This window comes from Lithobates pipiens, unplaced genomic scaffold, assembly GCF_037356315.1.
Source record: "Lithobates pipiens isolate NorthernLeopardFrog02 unplaced genomic scaffold, aLitPip1_a1.2 Scaffold_19, whole genome shotgun sequence".
In the NCBI taxonomy this organism is placed as follows: Eukaryota; Metazoa; Chordata; class Amphibia; order Anura; family Ranidae; genus Lithobates; species Lithobates pipiens.
In genome coordinates, this window is record NW_027507764.1 from 41,685,771 (window position 1) to 41,704,477 (window position 18,707).

Consider the following 18,707-nt stretch of genomic DNA (forward strand, 5'->3'; position numbering starts at 1 on the left):
TCCCACTAAAGCCAATGATGGGGCATTGTTTACTCCCAACGATGCCAGCGTGTTTTCTAATCCCGCTTGCCGCAGTCTGTCTGACCATCCCCCCTAAATTCTGAATGATAATTAACTGGCCCTTTGCTTAGAAAGTTTGGAGACCCCTGTTATAGAGGAAGAGTCAAGCCGCGTATACACGATCGGACTTTGTGATGGGAAATGTTCGATGACGGGCTGTTGGCGGTAAATCTGGCCGTGTGTACGCTCTATCGGACAATTGTCGTCGGGTTTTCCGCAGACAAATGTTGGATGGCAGGGCTTTACAATTTTCCTTGGACAAATGTCTGTTGTCGGATTTTCCGAGCGTGTATACACAAGTCCGTCGGACAAAAGTCCAAAGTACAAACACGCTTGTAAACTAGCGTTCATAATGGAGAATTGACATTCATGATGTAGCAAATTATGAAATCTCGAAATGCAGCGCACAATTCTCTTCTTCTTTAATGGGATAATAATGAAGCTGCTTTGCTGGTGATACTGATGGAGTTATTGCAAACTAATTTTCAAAGGCTTTTTTTTTTCTAGTGATATCAAGAATAATATTATTATGTTTTGTTTTTGTTTTTTTATTATTTGGGAAAGTTACCACATCACCATTATCCAGCAGTTTTTACGATCAAAGATACAACTATGTTGGTGTCCCTTGTCAATTTTACATTGTATTTTTTTTAAATGTAACTGCCTACTCCCAAACTGTCATTTGAAGTAAAACACACAGCCAATTATTATTCTCCACATTTTTTTTATCGTGCATTTAAAAAAAAATGTAAAAAAAATTTGACATACTATCTGCCCATAGAACTTAACCAAAAAGTGCAAAAATATAGAAAATTTACCAAATCCTACCATTATTCAACCAAATTGACTGGTTAACGAACTGAAAAGCACGAATCAACAATCACTAAACTTCTACTAACACGAAATTAGCAGAAGGAGCCCAAAGGGTGGCGCTAAAGAGCTGAAAAATAACATAGTACGTCACTACGTTCGTAATTGTTGGCCAACATTTGTCTGGGCGTGCGTATGCAAGACAAGTTTGGGCCAACGCCCTTCGGACACAATTTCCACGGTTTTGTTGGCGAACAATCCGATCGTGTGTACGAGACTTCACTCTACCAATATACGAAATTTAAATGACCTACGTAAGTTTTTATTAAAAAGTAATGCCCACTGCTTTTGGTACAGGCAAAATAAAAAGTGTGCCTGTATCCGCTCTTTAAAAACAGAGCTGTGTTTTTTTGTTTTGTTTTTTCAAAAAATCAGATATAGTCAACAATGGAATAGAAACAAAGCGATAAACTCAATCATTTTCCATCGCCATCCTCTCCCCGTCATCGGTGAATCCATGGGGAAGCGTTGAAGGCATAATTAAATTTGGCGATATGTTCTATAAAATCCTCTTTCATTATATCAAAGTGAGTCGCGTCCAGATAAACAGCTGTGCATCGAGGCTCGGGATGGATCAGCGTGTTTATGACCGACGGCATGTTCGGAGCAGAGCCTTGAAATAGGAAGTGCTCTGCGTCAGGGGGGGGGGGGGGGGGTCGCGAGTCGGCGCGGTGCAGAATGAAAACTAACTTGGTGATTGTGTTTAATGGAGCCAGAGTGCTAGAGCAACGCAGAATTCCTCCATCTGTATAATCCGCTCGATAAAATGCACAATAATGAGCGTGACTGGATGACCGCCATATGGAGCGGCGGAGGCGCTCCTAAAAAATGTACGGCTTCTAATCATTCAACAGCTTCCAGCTGGGAAAACACCGGAGGAAAAAGAGCGGCGCAATTAAAGCAGATGTAAAGGGCTGAAAAATACCTTTTGCGATATGGTTTGTTGCAGTGATGCATACGTTGATGCACGTTAGACGCGTGCAATTCGTTTTTGTTCCAAATTTTGTTTTTTTTTATCGAAAATTCAGCATATTCGTAAATTTCGGAAACATCCAAGTTAACGAAAAAACTTTGTCTAATTTTTCCCAAAACAAATTTTCAAAAAGAAAGTTGCATTAACCTCCTTGACGGTATTCCCGAGTGTGGCTCGGGGGGGGGGGGGGGGGGGATTCCGGTACCAGAAGCAGTAACCCACACTCAGGATCGCATCGCAGGATCCAGGCAGAGTTACTTACCTTGTCCCCTGTATCCTGCGATCTTTCCTCCCCCCGCTGTGTCCGCGAGCCGTGTCCTCCGCTTCGATTCATCACAGCGCCGGGCTCAGGGCCATCTTTAATGCAGGGCAAAAGGGGCAGCTGCCCCGGGCCCAGTCATTGTTGTGGGGCCCAAATGAGCAGTACTGCTAGAAAATAGTTGATGAGTGGATTCGGGAGGGCTCAAGAAAATGTTTGCCCGGGGTCCAATCAATATTAAAGACGGCCCTGACAGAGCCGTCTTTAACCACTTGCCGGCCCGCTGCACGCCAATATACGTCGGCACAATGGCAGCGGTGGGCAAATGGGTGTACCTGTACGTCCCCTTTAATTGGCGGGGTTAGCGGGCGTGCCTGCCGCATACAGCGTGACCGTGCCTGCGGGACCCGAGGACTCGTTGTCCGTCGGTGTCCCGGCGATCGTGTCACGAAGCCGCAGAACAGGGAGATGCTATGTAGACAAGGCATTTCCCCATTCTGCCTTGTGACATGACAGAGATCTACTGCTCCCTGTCATTGGGAGCAGCGATCGCTGTCATGTGACTGGAAGCCCACCTCCCCCACAGTTAGAATCACTCCCTAGGACACACTTAACCCCTTAATTGCCCCCTAGTGTTTAACCCCTTCCCTGCCAATGTCATTTACACAGTAATCAGTGCATTTTTATAGCACTGATCGCTGTATAAATGAAAATGGTCCCAAAATAGTGTCAAAAGTGTCCGATGCGTCAGCCATAATGTCCCGATAAAAATCGTAGATGCTATAACTTTTGCGCAAACCAATAAACGCTTATTGCGATTTTTTTTAACCAAAAATATATAGAAGAATACATATCTATATTATATTTGCTATCTCTATTTTAGCAAAAAGTCAAAAGTACTGAGTTTTTTCAAAATCGTCACTCTTTTTTGCTTATAGCGTAAAAAATAAAAACCGCAGAGGTGATCAAATACCACCAAAAGAAAGCTCTATTTGTGAGAAATAGAATACGTCAATTTTGTTTGGGTGCGACGTCGCACAACTGCGCAGTTGTCAGTTAACACGACGCAGTGCCGAATTGTAAAAAGTGCTCTGGTCAGGAAGGGGGTAAAATTTTCCGGGGCTGAAGCGGTTAATGCAGGGAAAAGGGGGCAGCTGCCCTGGGCCCAGTCATTGTTGTGGGGGCCAAATAAGCTGTCCCTTGAGCATGCAAAATAGTTGATAAGTGGACTCGGGAGGGTCAAAGAAAATTTTTGCCCAGGGTCCAATCAATATTAAAGACGGCCCTGGCCGGGCTCAGTTCCCTGCGAGTGTTGCGATGCACGGGGACAGAGCAGGGAGCCAAATTTTACAGATTAGATTATTGTATCAAATAATTTCACATCCCTTTTGTCCCCAGTGGTTTGTCCAGTGCCCTGCATGCATTTGACTATAGTATAACTGATGTTGCCTGTTCTGCTAACCAACCACCCACTCCATACCTTTCCCCTTCCCATTAAAGGAGACCACACCTTTTTGGAGTAAATTAGTGGCCGTAGCAGCCCCTTTATTAATCAAAACAATAAATTAACATATAAACCAAAACATCTCAAGAAACATCAGTTAACTGGACAAACTGAACGCATTGGTCTTCTGCAGGACATTCCCCCTCCCCACCCCATTAACATAATGATCAACATACACTGCGGTCGTATTAACTGTAAACTAGGCCTCAAGCTGACATGCTAACTCACCAACTATTGACCGCAGTGCACCCATTCACCAGATTCCATATAAACCATCGATATATGGAATATCACCAACGAGCCCATATCTCCAATGGGTCCCGCATCACCTTCTCTGTGGGAGGGGGTATCTTCCTTTACCTGCGCTGGCCAATACCCGCCATAGCAAACAAGGGTAAAACCTTATCCTTGAGCGCACCTCCACACCCTCAGGGCTCTCTCAATGCCATCTTGGAGTCCTGAAGCCCACAGATCGATCCCTACGGCATTAAGATGCACTCTCTCATCTCGCAGGTAACGCCAGTTATCTACCTCCAACTCCACATTTCTAACAGCCAACCCCCCATTCCTCACTACAAACTTGCTTATCTCCTGATTGACTTTCCTCCTAGCCTTGTTAATCCTGTCATCCGACATTGCAAACCTCCACGTTGTCCTGGCAATCATGTCCGACCACACAATGATCATCCTGGGGAAAGCCGCACGAAGACGCAAGAAAACATATTAGATGTCCCGCGTGATGTCCAATTTTGTTCGGAGACCCAGATCATTCCCCCCCAGATGTAGAACCAAGACATCCGGACACCTGTCAAAACCCCCAAAACAGTGCACTTCGGGCACCATCCTGCTCCAAAGCATACCCGGGAAACCAAACCATTTCAAGTATGCCTCCCCCCCGGGAATGCCCAATTGCCTACCTTCCGGCCTGACATCGCGCCTCCTAGCTCCCCAGCAGACGTAAGAGTGGCCCATTATCCAGACCAACCCTGGTGGAGCACCTGAAAGAAAGAAAAACAAACCCAAATAACAGTAATTGAACAGCTGTAACACAAACCCATGCCGACACACCCATACTACCTGCTCTAAACGTCCACTAGTTCCCGGCCTAACGTAAGATCTAAATCTCCTGGACTCCCACCTGCCAATCCTTTTCACAGACTCCTCGTCCAACCCCCCCCTAACCGCCTCCGTCATGGCCCCTATCCTGAAAGAATGGGAGGAAAAATTTTTGCCCTCCAAACCCAAAGCCTTTAGGCATTTACGAAAAACTCATATGAATTGAAATCTCGATAATGATTCCCCATTCACATGTATCAACAACGGGCCCGGAAAATCTGGCTGAACGGCCAAGAACGTGCGCATGATGAGAACAGGGCGAACAGGGCACAGCTGACAGTCCGGAATTGCAAATACCACAACTTCCTTTCCTTTGCCTCCTGATCTGTTTTCGATCTGCGCACCCTCATGCTCAACCTGCCTCCCTTTCAGTTTACCTCCTCAAAACCTAACCCTCCCTGCCCTTTATTAGAAGGGCTGACCAATTCCCCAATTCTGAAAGCTCCAAAAACGCCAATGTAAACGCGGTTTTAAACAAAATTCTTTCGTATGGTGAGAAACACACCACCCGCAGCTGCTCACAAAGCCTACCCAGCAGCTCAAAAGACACCGGTCTTCTGTTGTCTTTAACCTGCCGACCCCTCAGATAACCCTTTACCGCCTGTTTCTCCCAAAAGTCTTTCGGGAAATCCTGCTCCCCTCTCAGTTTAAACCAAAACGCCAGGCCAGCCAGTTTCTGTCCCAGGCATGAAACTGAAACGCCGCTCTCCAGGTTCCGTGATACAAAATAGATTACCAGCAGTCTACGATCCTGAACATCCGCCCCCACCTGGGACCCCAAAGTTTCCCATTCTGACCATACTTTCTCGTATGCCGTCCAAGTACCCTCACTCACTGACCGTCTGATCCAGTCGGAGACGCGTCCAAAGCAATCTTCCACAGTCCCGATGGGCAGGGGACCCCATGCGCGTCCGCCGCAGGAGCCAGTTCCCGGAACCTGTCCCACTGAAAGCGAGACATTGCGTCAGCAATAACGTTTTCAACCCCGGGCAGATGCAAATGTTCAATTGCATGTATCTGAGAACCAAGTGCCTCAACAGTCACACCACTGGCGGCGATGCCTGCCTTGAGCAGCCGCCGGTCTGGCTGGAATCTGTGTTTTACTGTGCCCACTGTCCCTGTGGCTCACCGAGACCGCCTCTGCCCTGATGGGTGGTCACTTCGCTGGTGGCTCGGGGGGGGGGGGGGGGTTTGCCAGTGATCCCCGCCCGGTGATGTGGAGCCCTGGGGGAGTCTGGAGAGAACCAAGCCGGTGGGCGGGAGCGCCGGTTCCCCCCTCGTCACCTCCGCAATGTCCCGACCTTCCCCAGCAAGCTGTCAACCTGTTCTCGGAGCCAGTGCTCCCCGTTGGCCGCCACCACGGCCCTCATTTGGCTCACGAGATCTCCCAGTGACGACGCCATCCTCTCCAATCTTCTTACTCTCGACTGACGCTGGGGCGGGATGCCCGCTCCGATGCTTTATCCTGTCTCCGCCCCCTTTATCGCTCCAGTCCTATCACAATCTTCTCCCTAACATACCCAGTTAACTCTCATCATGCCAGCCCTGCGCCTATTCTTGGGTCTTAGCTCCGGGCTGTTCTTTTATATTATATATACTGTTCTTTCTGCCTGGAAACTGGAGATTGTCCAAAGCAACCAAAAAGTGTCCCTTTACATCAAAAGCGGTTTTAGACCAGCTAGAAAACAGTGCAGAATTGAGCGATAGTGATTTAGGGGAAATCCTTCATCAAACACTGAAAGTAACGACAGTGACAATTCTGCAACTGAGCAAATGTCAGTGTTTTTGATTTGATTACATTATTGAATCATTTTATTATTATTATATTATTGTTTGATGTAATTAATTATAGTTATTTATTATAATACAAATTTTGATTTTGTGTTTCAAACCTTATTATACCCGGGATATCTACCAGACTCCTGTTTGGACAAATTCAGGGCTTTTTTTCAGTGGGAACACGGGGGAATGCAGTTCTGACACTGAAAGTATGTAATGGCTTGGAGCTACTGGAGGGTATATTGCTGGTTGCTGGGGGATCTGTTATCTCTGGAGGGGATCTATTGTTGCTGGGAAGGACCTACTATTGAGTGAGGAGTCTATTGATACTGGCTGCTGGGAGATCTTTTGTTGCTGGGGTGGATCTATTTTGCGGGGTGTTGGTATTGTTTTTGGCGGGAGGTCTATTGATGCTGGGGGGGGATCTATTTTTTGTGGAGGGGTCTAGTGATGCTGGCTGCAGGGAATCTATTTTACTGCTTTCCTTCTTATCATTAACAAAGTCCATACAATGAAATTAAGTAGCACCACAAAATGATACTTGGTTCTGTATTTTCCTAAAGGGGTGATACTGGGAGGTGGATAAGGGGTGAAACCAAGGGACAGTGCTCGGAGGTTGGTAGGGGGTGGAACCAAGGGACAGTGCTCAGAGGTGGGTAAGGAGTGGAACCAAGGGACAGTGCTCGGAGGTGGGTAGGGGGTGGAACCAAGGGACAGTGCTCGGAGGTGGGTAATGGGTGGAACCAAGGGACGGTGCTCGGAGGTGGGTAAGAGGTGGAACCAAGGGACAGTGCTCGGAGGGGGGTAGGGGGTGGAACCAAGGGACAGTGCTCGGAGGTGGGTAAGGGGTGGAACCAAGGGACAGTGCTCTGAGGAGGGTAAGGGGGGGAACCAAGGGACAGTGCTTGGAGGTAGGTAGAGGGTGGAACCAAGGGACAGTGCTTGGAGATGGGTAGGGGGTGAACCAAGGAACTGTGCTCAGAGGAGGGGTGGGGGGTTGAACTGAGGGACAGTGCTTGGAGGTGGTTAAGGGGTGGAACCAAGGGACAGTGCTCAGAGCTGGGTAAGGGGTGGAACCAAGGGACAGTGCTCGGAGGTGGGTAAGGGGTGGAACCAAGGGACAGTGCTCTGAAGTGGGTAAGGGGTGGAACCAAGGAACAGTGCTCAGAGGTGGTTAAGGGGTGGAACTAAGGGACAGTGCTCAGAGGTGGGTAAGGGGTGGAACCAAGGGACAGTGCTCTGAGGTGGGTAAGGGGTGGAACCAAGGGACAGTGCTCGGAGGTGGGTAAGGGGTGGAACCAAGGGACAGTGCTCGGAGGAGGGTAAGGGGGGGAACCAAGGGACAGTGCTTGGAGGTAGGTAGAGGGTGGAACCAAGGGACAGTGCTTGGAGATGGGTAGGGGGTGAACCAAGGAACTGTGCTCAGAGGAGGGGTGGGGGGTGGAACTGAGGGACAGTGCTTGGAGGTGGTTAAGGGGTGGAACCAAGGGACAGTGCTCAGAGCTGGGTAAGGGGTGGAACCAAGGGACAGTGCTCGGAGGTGGGTAAGGGGTGGAACCAAGGGACAGTGCTCTGAAGTGGGTAAGGGGTGGAACCAAGGAACAGTGCTCAGAGGTGGTTAAGGGGTGGAACTAGGGGACAGTGCTCAGAGGTGGGTAAGGGGTGGAACCAAGGGACAGTGCTCTGAGGTGGGTAAGGGGTGGAACCAAGGGACAGTGCTCGGAGGTGGGTAAGGGGTGGAACCAAGGGACAGTGCTCGGAGGAGGGTAAGGGGGGGAACCAAGGGACAGTGCTTGGAGGTAGGTAGAGGGTGGAACCAAGGGACAGTGCTTGGAGATGGGTAGGGGGTGAACCAAGGAACTGTGCTCAGAGGAGGGGTGGGGGGTGGAACTGAGGGACAGTGCTTGGAGGTGGTTAAGGGGTGGAACCAAGGGACAGTGCTCAGAGCTGGGTAAGGGGTGGAACCAAGGGACAGTGCTCGGAGGTGGGTAAGGGGTGGAACCAAGGGACAGTGCTCTGAAGTGGGTAAGGGGTGGAACCAAGGAACAGTGCTCAGAGGTGGTTAAGGGGTGGAACTAAGGGACAGTGCTCAGAGGGGGGTAAGGGGTGGAACCAAGGGACAGTGCTCTGAGGTGGGTAAGGGGTGGAACCAAGGGACAGTGCTCGGAGGTGGGTAAGGGGTGGAACCAAGGGACAGTGCTCGGAGGAGGGTAAGGGGGGGAACCAAGGGACAGTGCTTGGAGGTAGGTAGAGGGTGGAACCAAGGGACAGTGCTTGGAGATGGGTAGGGGGTGAACCAAGGAACTGTGCTCAGAGGAGGGGTGGGGGGTGGAACTGAGGGACAGTGCTTGGAGGTGGTTAAGGGGTGGAACCAAGGGACAGTGCTCAGAGCTGGGTAAGGGGTGGAACCAAGGGACAGTGCTCGGAGGTGGGTAAGGGGTGGAACCAAGGGACAGTGCTCTGAAGTGGGTAAGGGGTGGAACCAAGGAACAGTGCTCAGAGGTGGTTAAGGGGTGGAACTAAGGGACAGTGCTCAGAGGTGGGTAAGGGGTGGAACCAAGGGACAGTGCTCGGACGTGGGTAGAGTAGAGAAAAGCAGTGATGTAAAGGGGGGGAGTACTTGCACCTATTCTCTAAGAAAAAAAGCCCTGGACAAAAGTAAGTTATTACTAATGCTGCGTACACACGATCGGACATTCCGTCAAAATGCTCACATCGAACATTTCCTATGGAAAAATCTGACCGTGCGTACGCGGCATTAGAATTACAGGCCTACAATATAAAACGGCAAATTTCCATGAAATACATTGTACCGCTTTGAGCATCAACAATCTGACATAATCATACCGCCAGGGAGGTTAAGGTGAAAAACCTTCTGTACTCCAGCCGCCCCCCCCCCCCCCCCCCCCCCAGAGCCCTCCCTTTCTTTACCTGAACCTGATCGTTCCAGTGATGAGCAGGAGCCCAGCAGCTCCAGCCTCTGTCTTGGGTCCTCATTGGATAGATTGACTCGAGTGCCCCCCCCGGAATGCGGCTCTCCGTGGGGGAACTCAAGAAGAGGAGGAGCCAGGAGCACTGTCGGGGGACCCCAGAAAAGTAGGGTCAGGGCCACTCTGTGCAAAACATTGCACAGAGGAGGTAAGTATGACATGTTTGTTATTTAACCGATTCCCTATAGCAGAATGACGGCCGGAAAGTGATTCAGTTATCCTGACTGGGCGTCATATGACTTCCAGCAGGATAACTAGCCAGCGCGCCCCTGTGGGAGGCTCTTTACCATGTGATTAGCAATCACAGCTGAACACAGTGTAAATAGGAACAGCTTTTCCTCCCCTTGCACTGACAGATGCTAGTAGAGGAGAGCTGATCGGCATCTCTCCTGACAGGAGGGGTCTGCGCTGATTTATTATCAGTGCAGCCCCCCTCAGGATGCCCACCCAGGACCTCCAGGGATGCCTGCCCAGGACCACCAGGGATGCCCACCCAGGACCGCCAGATATGCCCTTCAATGCCCAATAAGGATGGCATTCCAGTGCCTCCTGATCAGTGCTGCCTATCAGTGCCCATCAGTGCCCATCAGTGCTGCATATCAGTGGCACCTATGAATGCTCATTAGTGTTGCTTATCGGTGCCGTATATAAGGGCCTCATCATCAGTGCTGCCTCCTCAGTGCCAATCAGTACTGCCTCATCAGTGCCCATCAGTGAAGCTTCATCAGTGCCTATTAGTGAAGGAGAAAATGTACTTATTTACAAAGTTTTGTAACAAGAAACAAAGAAAAACTTTTTTTTTTTCAAAATGATCTGTCTATTTTTTTTATTTGTAGCGCAAAAAATAAAAACCCCAGAGGTGATCAAATACCACCAAAAGAAAGCTGTGGGAAAAAAATGATAACATTTTTGCTTGGGTACAGTGTTGCACGATCGCGCAATTGTCTTTCAAAGTGTGCCAGCTAAAAGCTGAAAATTGTCCAGGGCAGGAAGGGGGAGGGGTTGAAGTGGTTAAAAAAAATGAACCTTTACAATCACTTTAATGCTCAGTAATAAAAGTATATATTCTAAAGGAATGTAAAGTCTGGGTTTTAAACTAGAGATTAAACTTCAATGTCTTAAATCAAACAGAAAGTTTCAGCGTGATCAGACGCCGTTCTGGAAGCAGAAAAGGAAATTAATTTGGCATGAAATGCGCAGGACGCCGTGTGATATTTCCTTTGAAAAGCACATTTGCCAGATTGAGGAGAACGTTCGCCAAGATCATTTCTCAATCCAATCTGTGATCTCTTCTAGAAAGTGTTTAGGATGGGGGGATATGCAGTGGTGACCCGTCCATAGAGGGCTGCGCGGGCACCGCCCCCCACCCAGCAGTCACAAAAAATAAATAAATAAAATATATTAAAAAGGCCCCTTTAAAAAAAATATATATAAAAAATGTTCTTTAAGTGCACTGTGTTCGCCCTATGGACACAGTGCACTATGGGAAGCGCCACGTCAATGCAATCACGAGATTGCAGACAGGGTGCTTCACTTGCAGGCTTTTGACCTGCTTTGTGGCGCAATCCAAAGCGTTGAGCAGCTTCCGTCCATAGTATTGCTACGGGCAGGAGCTTTGTTCTTCTAGTTAAGAGGTTGCTTCCGGTTTCCCTATTCAGAAGGAAACTGGAAGGGACGTCGGCAGCTCCGTCGAACGCACGGCCCTGTGGTGCTGCCTATATGGTAAGTGTGGCTGCATATGATGGGCACAGTGGCTGCATTTGATGGGGCACAGTGGCTGCATAAGATGGGCACAGTAGCTGTATTTTATGGGGCATAGTGGCAGCATTTGATGGCACAGTGGGAGCATTTGATATGGCACAGTGGCTGCGTTTGATGGGCGCAGTGGCTGCGTTTGATGGGCACAGTGGGTGCGTTTTATTGGACACAGTGGCTGCGTTTGATGGCACAGTGGCAGCAATTGATGGGCACAGTGGTTGCATTTGATTGGGCACAGTGCTTGCATTTGATTGGGCACAGTGGCTGCGTTTGATGCACAGTGGTAGCAATTTATGGGCACAGTGGCTGCGTTTGATGGCACAGTGGCTGCGTTTGATGGCACAGTGGCTGCGTTTGATGGGCACAGTAACTGCGTTTGATGGGCACAGTGGTTGCATTTGATTGGGCACAGTGGCTGCGTTTGATGCACAGTGGTGGCAATTGATGGGCACAGTGGCTGCGTTTGATGGCACAGTGGCTGCACTTGATGGCACAGTGGCAGCAATTGATGGGCACAGTGGCTGCGTTTGATGGGCATAGTGACTGCGTTTTATGGTTAAAATGGCTGCGTTTGATATTTTGATTTTTTTGTACAATTCTCCTTTAAGGGGGTGTGGCAAGGTGTGTGTCTTATGCCTGCATACCTTTGCTGATAGGTGTCCCTCAGTCCCATCTCAAAAAGTTGGGAGGTATGCTGCAGGGAAGGGGTTAAACACTAGAGGGCGATCAAGGGGTTAAGTGTGTCCTAGGGAGTGATTCTAACTGTGGGGGGTGGGGGGTGGGCTCACTACAACATGACAGAGATCACTGGGAGCAGTAGATATCTGTCATGTTGCTAGGCAGAACAGGGAAATGCCTTGTTTACATCTCCCCGTTCTGCCGCTCCATGTCACAATCGTGGGCCCCCAGCGGACATCGAGTTCACGGGCACGCTCACGGAGTATGCAACGCTCGTACTCCCACTAAACTGCGTCTTAAAGGGGATGTAGCTGTACGCCCATTTTCCCAGCCGTGCCATTGTGCCGATGCACATCGTCGTGCGCTAGTCGGCAAGCAGTTAATCTCTGGAGGAACTGCACTTGCAAAGTGCACAGACTATTTGCCTTTAGTAAATCAACCCCACTGTGTCACCTGCCCTCCTCAAACACTTGAAACCCCCCAACCCCCCCCCCCGGGGTGTTCTATTCATACATTTCTCCTGCAGTGGATATGAGTCATGTGATCTCTATTTCTGTGCAGATGTCTGCAAAAAAAACAAAAATAAAAAACAGTGAGACCATTACAGTCACAAGTAAGACATTTGGAATTTTTTTCATTTTAGCCAATCCTATCTGGAGGCAGAAGGAAACAAAAATATGCTTTTTTAATAACATTTAATGATTTATGATATAGCTTTTTAATATTTAGAAGTGATTTATCCCCAGGGTGCCCCTTGTGTTCTGCACACCGTAGGCCTCTGCCCCCACTGCCTTCCCCTACTTATATCTCTGATAAAGATGCCTGACATATTCCATTTACTGATCTTCTAATCTCACGGATCTCATCTCCAGAAGTAATGGGACAGAGCAGTCCCAGCACATGTTCTGGATCCTTGTCAAGTTTCTTCAAGTTGATATGTAGCATAGCTCAGGCCATAAATCAGAATAAAGCGGCAGATAATTAGCTCTAATTAGCCGAGCGGTTCATAGAGGGGAAAGAACGAGCATGTCTGGAGCACCAGAGGTTGGAAATAATTCTTTAACTAATATTCACTTGTGCATTGTTAAAAAAAAAAAGAAAAAAAAAAGAAGAAAAACATTGCGGGATAACCTCTCAGCTTCCTCCATTCCCATCTAGCAATCCATTCTTTAGTTCTAGCATCAGACTTGAAGACCAAGCCTTCGGGCACTTTTTGTTTACAAGTTTAAATCAGTATTTTTTGCTTGAAAATTACTAAATTACTAAATTCCTTAGAACCCTCAAACATTATATATATGTACCCCATACTCATTTGCATGGGGCAGGGGGCCGGGATCTGAGGCCCCCTTATTAAAGGCCAGGGTTGTTAGGAGGAGGTCCTTGTCCTCATCAACATGGGGACAAGCTGCTTTGGGGTGCGGGACCCGCAGGACGCCCCCCCTACCCCAAAGCACCAACCCCCCCCCTCCCCCCTGTTGAGGGCATGCCGCCTGGCTGAGTGACTGGCCAGGCTGCATGCTCGGATAAGGGTAGGGTCTGGTATGGATTTTGGGGGGACCTCCACTCCGTTTTTTTGGCATAGGGGCCCCCCCTTAAAATCCATATCAGACCGAAGGGCCTGGTATGCTCTTGGAGGGGGAACCCATGCCGGTTTGTTATTTAAAATTTGGCGTGGAGTTCCCCCTCAAGATAATCAGAGCACAAGTCGCATGCCAAAGTCGGATCAGGCAAGACGGCGATCCGACTTTGATCCGACTTCAATGGTAGTCAAAGGGCTGAAGTAGGATTAAAGTCGGACCAAAGTAGTAGACATGTGCGCCGTCAATAAATTCCTTTTGTTTTGTTGCGTTCCGTTTGTTATTAGCCGTTAATTCGTATTTCGTACGAATTTCCCACCATCCCATCCCCATGCTGTGCTCATGAGGGGCTCCCACCATCCCTGTGCTGTGCTCATTATGAGGGGCTCCCACCATCCCCGTGCTGTGCCCATTATGAGGGGCTCCCACCATCCCCGTGCTGTGCCCATTATGAGGGGCTCCCACCATCCCCGTGCTGTGCCCATTATGAGGGGCTCCCACCATCCCCGTGCTGTGCCCATTATGAGGGGCTCCCACCATCCCATCCCCAAGCTGTGCTCATTATGAGGGGCTCCCACCATCCCATCCAAGTCCTGTGCTCATTATGAGGGGCACCCATCATTTCTGTGCTGTGCCCAATATGAGGGGCTCCCACCATCCCCGTGCTGTGCCCATTATGAGGGGCTCCCACCATCCCCGTGCTGTGCCCATTATGAGGGGCTCCCACCATCCCCGTGCTGTGCCCATTATGAGGGGATCCCGCCATCCCTGTGCTGTGCCCATTATGAGGGGCTCCCACCATCCCTGTGCTGTGCCCATTATGAGGGGCTCCCACCATCCCTGTGCAGTAGTGCTGACTTCCTGGGTTTTTAACTTCATCATAATGAATAATCGTAATTATTATGACAATAATAAAACGATTTTAATGAACATTCTTATTTTGTCCGATTCTGAATCTCCCATCAACTCCCGTTCCCATATTAAAAAAGATAATTTTCCCAACCCTCACTCAGCAGCAGAAGAAACCCTCTGATTGGTTAACAAAACAGCAGTCAGGTTTCCGTTGTAACGGAACTTGCATCCGAAATTCATCAACGAAATTTCATATTTCGTATACAATTCGGAAGCATAGAAATTCGTATTTCGGGTGCTTCCGAATGTACGAATTTTCGGAAATTCGCATGAATTTTGGATTCGTACGAAATGAACCGCACATGTCTACAGAGTAGTGCAGGGAGCATTTTCAAAGTTGGACCGACTTGTGTCAGACCAGTTAGGACGGCTCCCATAGGGAACCATTGATTTTCACACGTCATGCGAAAAGAGCTCCCAATGTCGGAGCATTTGTCGTACCAGAGTGAACTCTGCTTTTAAACTGTGCAGGGACGGACCTGTCAGAGCGCCGCTCTCCCCTATAGGAGATCGGATGAGGACGGACCGCAGAGTCCGCCGTCCCCCGATCCGCAGACGGAAGGAAAAGTAGGTTTTTCCTCCGTCACACTTTTTTCGGATTGGAGCGGGTCGGATGTCAGCGGACGTTTCACCTCTGACATCCGACGCTCCATAGAGGTCTATGGAGTGTCCGTTCAGGTCCGCCTAAAAAAACTGACAGGCGGACCTGAACGGAGTGTGAAAGGGGCCTTAAACTGAAAAACAAAATATTAAATCTTTGGGACACTGAAATAGAATTTGCATAATAATTTAGAAGAGGGTGTATATAAGCCTAGGCAAAGTCACCGGAGTGGCACTCAAGGATGGCTTTGTAATGATAAAAGATGGAGCTTTCATCTCTTGCTGTATATTGTGAAGTCAGGAATGTAATCACGCAGACTCGTGAAGTTTCCGAAAGGCCCTCCTTAGTGATTCTGGCTGTGTTTGTGTTTTTTTTTCTGCGCAGGTATCCCGTGCCCGATAATTATCGCCTGGGCCATCGGAAAGCTGTGCAATGAAAACGAACAGTAAGTGGTTTAAAGCAGAACTCCGGCTACATACTCATTTGAAATACTGATGAATTGTTTTACTGTACTTGCCAAATATGCTGCAGAAATCTCCCTCCGCTGAGTCTGGCTGCAGCCATTTTAACTGTGGGCAGCTGAAGCTGCTGCCTGTTCACTGCCTGGATTTACACAGACACACAGAGGCACACCTCCAGCTCTGCAGCTCTCATTGGCTCTCTTATGACTCACCCCCCTCCCTTCCTGGCAAACTCTCGGTAGAGTTAAAGAGAGAGCTGTGCATGATGTCATAAGCCTAGGCTAATGACCAGACAAGAAACAGGAAGGGGGCTATATAAGAGCCCTTTCACACAGAGGGCGTTTTGCAGGCACTATAGCGTTAGAAATAGCTCCTGCAATCCGCCCTCAAACTGCTGCACCATTCATTCCAGTGTGAAAGCCCCGAGGACTTTCACACCGGAGTGGTGCGCTGGCAGGACGTCAGGAAAAGTCCTGCCAGCAGCTTCTTTGGAGCGGTGAAGGAGCGGTGTGTTTACCGCTCCCCCACCGCTGCTCCCCATTGGAATCAATGGGGCGGCGCTGCAATACTGCCGGCAAAACACGCCGCTATTGCGGCGTATTGCGCGCAGTTTTTATCCTTTCTCGGCCTCTAGCGGGTGGTAAAAGTGCCCCGCTAGCGGCCGAAATGGGCTGTAAATACGACAGTAAAACGCCGCTAAAAATAGCGGCGTTTTACCACCGACGCTATGGGCTCTGCGGTGTGAAAGGGGTCTTAGGAATTTACTGGCAGAAAAAAAAATGTTTTACTATCCAAAGTTAAAACAACAACAAGAGCAGAAGATTTAATAGATGGAAAGATGAAAAAAATGACTGAAGTTCCACTTTAAGTTTAGTTTTGTGTCTTTTAACTTTGTTTCGTTTATTCATTTTCTAACAGATTCCAAATAAACATGTGCACTGACAAAAAATGTGTTTGTTTTTGTTTTATTCTTTTTTTTTGCTTTTTTTGGAAATTTGAGTAATCGAAAACTCAGAATTCAGAAATTTGAAGATTCAGAAATCCGAAAATTCGGATTTTGGAATTTACGAACTTTAGAATTTCCAATTTTCAGATTGTTAAGTTTTCGAATTCCCGAATTTTCGATTTCCGAATTTTCAGAATTCAAAAATTCGGAATTTCAAAAATGCGAAAATCCAAAAATTTGAAAATCTGAAAAAAAGAAAGTCAATAAAATTTGAAATAATAACTAACTAATAATAACTAACTATTAAATTATTGATATTGGAATTTCCTTTCAAATTTGGCTGTTTGTGAACGTAACAAATACAAATTTATCTGAAGTTATGAATTATCCGAAATAACAAATGCTGCATCTAAACAAATGGAATGGAACAAATTAATAATAAATAATAATAATAAAAAGGTTTTGTTATTATTATTGTTATTTATTATTATTAGATCGTTACGTTCCATCCTTTTAGATATGGCATTCGTTATTTCAAATAATTTGTAACTTCGGATAAATTCGTACTCGTTACATTCACTAACAGCCCAATTTGAAAGGACATTCCAATACCTATAATTTAATCGTTATTATTAGTTAGTTATTTCAGATTTTCGAATCTTCAGATTTTCATTCTTATTTTCAGATTTTCACATTTCCAAATTTCCGAATTTTCAAATTTCCTCACTTCGAATTTTTTGAATTTCCAAAATTTTGAATTTCCAAACTTCCAAAATATCGAATTTCTGAATTCGAAAATTTCTAATTTTCCAATTTCTGAATTTTTCCAATTTCCGAATTTTTCGAATTTCCGAAATTTCGAATTTTCGAATTTCCGAAATTTCAAATTTTCCAATTTCCGAAATTTCAAATTTTCCAATTTCCGAAATTTCAAATTTTCCAATTTCCAAAATTTCAAGTTTTCCAATTTCCAAAATGTCTAATTTTCACAAATTTCGGAAATTCAGAAATTTCAGAAATTCAGCATTGTTTTCTTTAGATTTCAGCTGTCAGTGGGGAACCCCGCTGAGATCTGATGAGTCATCGGTCGTTAAGGACATGGCGGCCGGCTTCCCAGCCCAATCCATAACAACCAGCTATTCTTCATCCGAATATCAAATAGAGCGATCATTTTTTGACCGATCCAAATTCAAATCGTTCCAAAAATTTGGAATTCGTTAGAAAACGAATAAATGAGACACATTCCAACAAAATTCATTACTATTTCATTTGCAGATCCGGATACATCTGAATCTCAGAATAACCCAAATTTTGTCTGAATTTACATTCGGAACGAAACAAATTGCACATGTCTAGATAACACAGGATGCTTTAGGGTGCACTAACCCTCTTCATCCTTACGGAGACCAGGGCTGGTAAATTTGTCAAAAACTTTCCATGCTCCTACAGTAAAAATAAAATAAACTCACACAATAAAAGTTTTGGAATTTCAAATACTGGAAAACTCTGGATGGGACTGAGTCTTACTGAGGGAGAGGGGGTGAAGGTTTTGGAGGAGGATAGGGGACTTGGTGGCCCTGTAGGGAATGAGGTTTCTGGAGAAGGCTATGGTGATACAGTGGGAGATGCCATCACTGGGGGTTTCTTCAGAGGGCCGGGGCACTTTTGGGAGGTTGGGTGGCTCTGCTGGAGGTTGGAGAGTACTGTGGGAGGTTGGGTGACTCTGTTGGAGGTTGGAGAGTACTATGGGAGGTTGGGTGGCACTATTAGAGGTTAGAGAGTACTGTGGGAGGTTGGGTGGCTCTGTTGGAGGTTTGAGAGTACTGTGGGAGGCTGGGTAACTCTGTTGGAGGTTGGAGAGTACTATGGGAGGTTAGGTGGCACTTTTGGAGGTTGTAGAGTACTGTGGGAGGTTGGGTGGCTCTGTTGGAGGTTGGAGAGTACTGTGGGAGGTTGGGTGACTCAGTTGGAGAGTACTATGGGAGGTTGGGTGGCACTATTGGAGGTTGGAGAGTACTGTGGAAGGTTGGGTGGCTCTGTTGGAGGTTGGAGAGTACTGTGGGAGGCTGGGTGACTCTGTTGGAGGTTGGCGAGTACTATGGGAGGTTGAGTGGCACTATTGGAGGTTGGAGAGTACTGTGAGAGGTTGGGTGACTCTGTTGGAGGTTGGAGAGTACTGTGGGAGGCTGGGTGACTCTGTTGGAGGTTGGCGAGTACTATGGG

General features: G+C 47.5%; 1 protein-coding gene across 2 annotated transcripts in view; it reads left to right on the forward strand.

Annotated features, from left to right (window-relative positions):
• CRHR2 (corticotropin releasing hormone receptor 2) overlaps window positions 1-18,707 on the forward strand; it is a 543,313-nt gene that overhangs the window by 488,540 nt on the left and 36,066 nt on the right. For both annotated transcript variants that reach the window (XM_077490673.1, XM_077490674.1), the window contains one exon: window positions 15,462-15,522. In XM_077490673.1, the coding sequence (XP_077346799.1) occupies window positions 15,462-15,522 (61 nt within the window). The remainder of the gene's footprint in view (window positions 1-15,461; window positions 15,523-18,707) is intronic.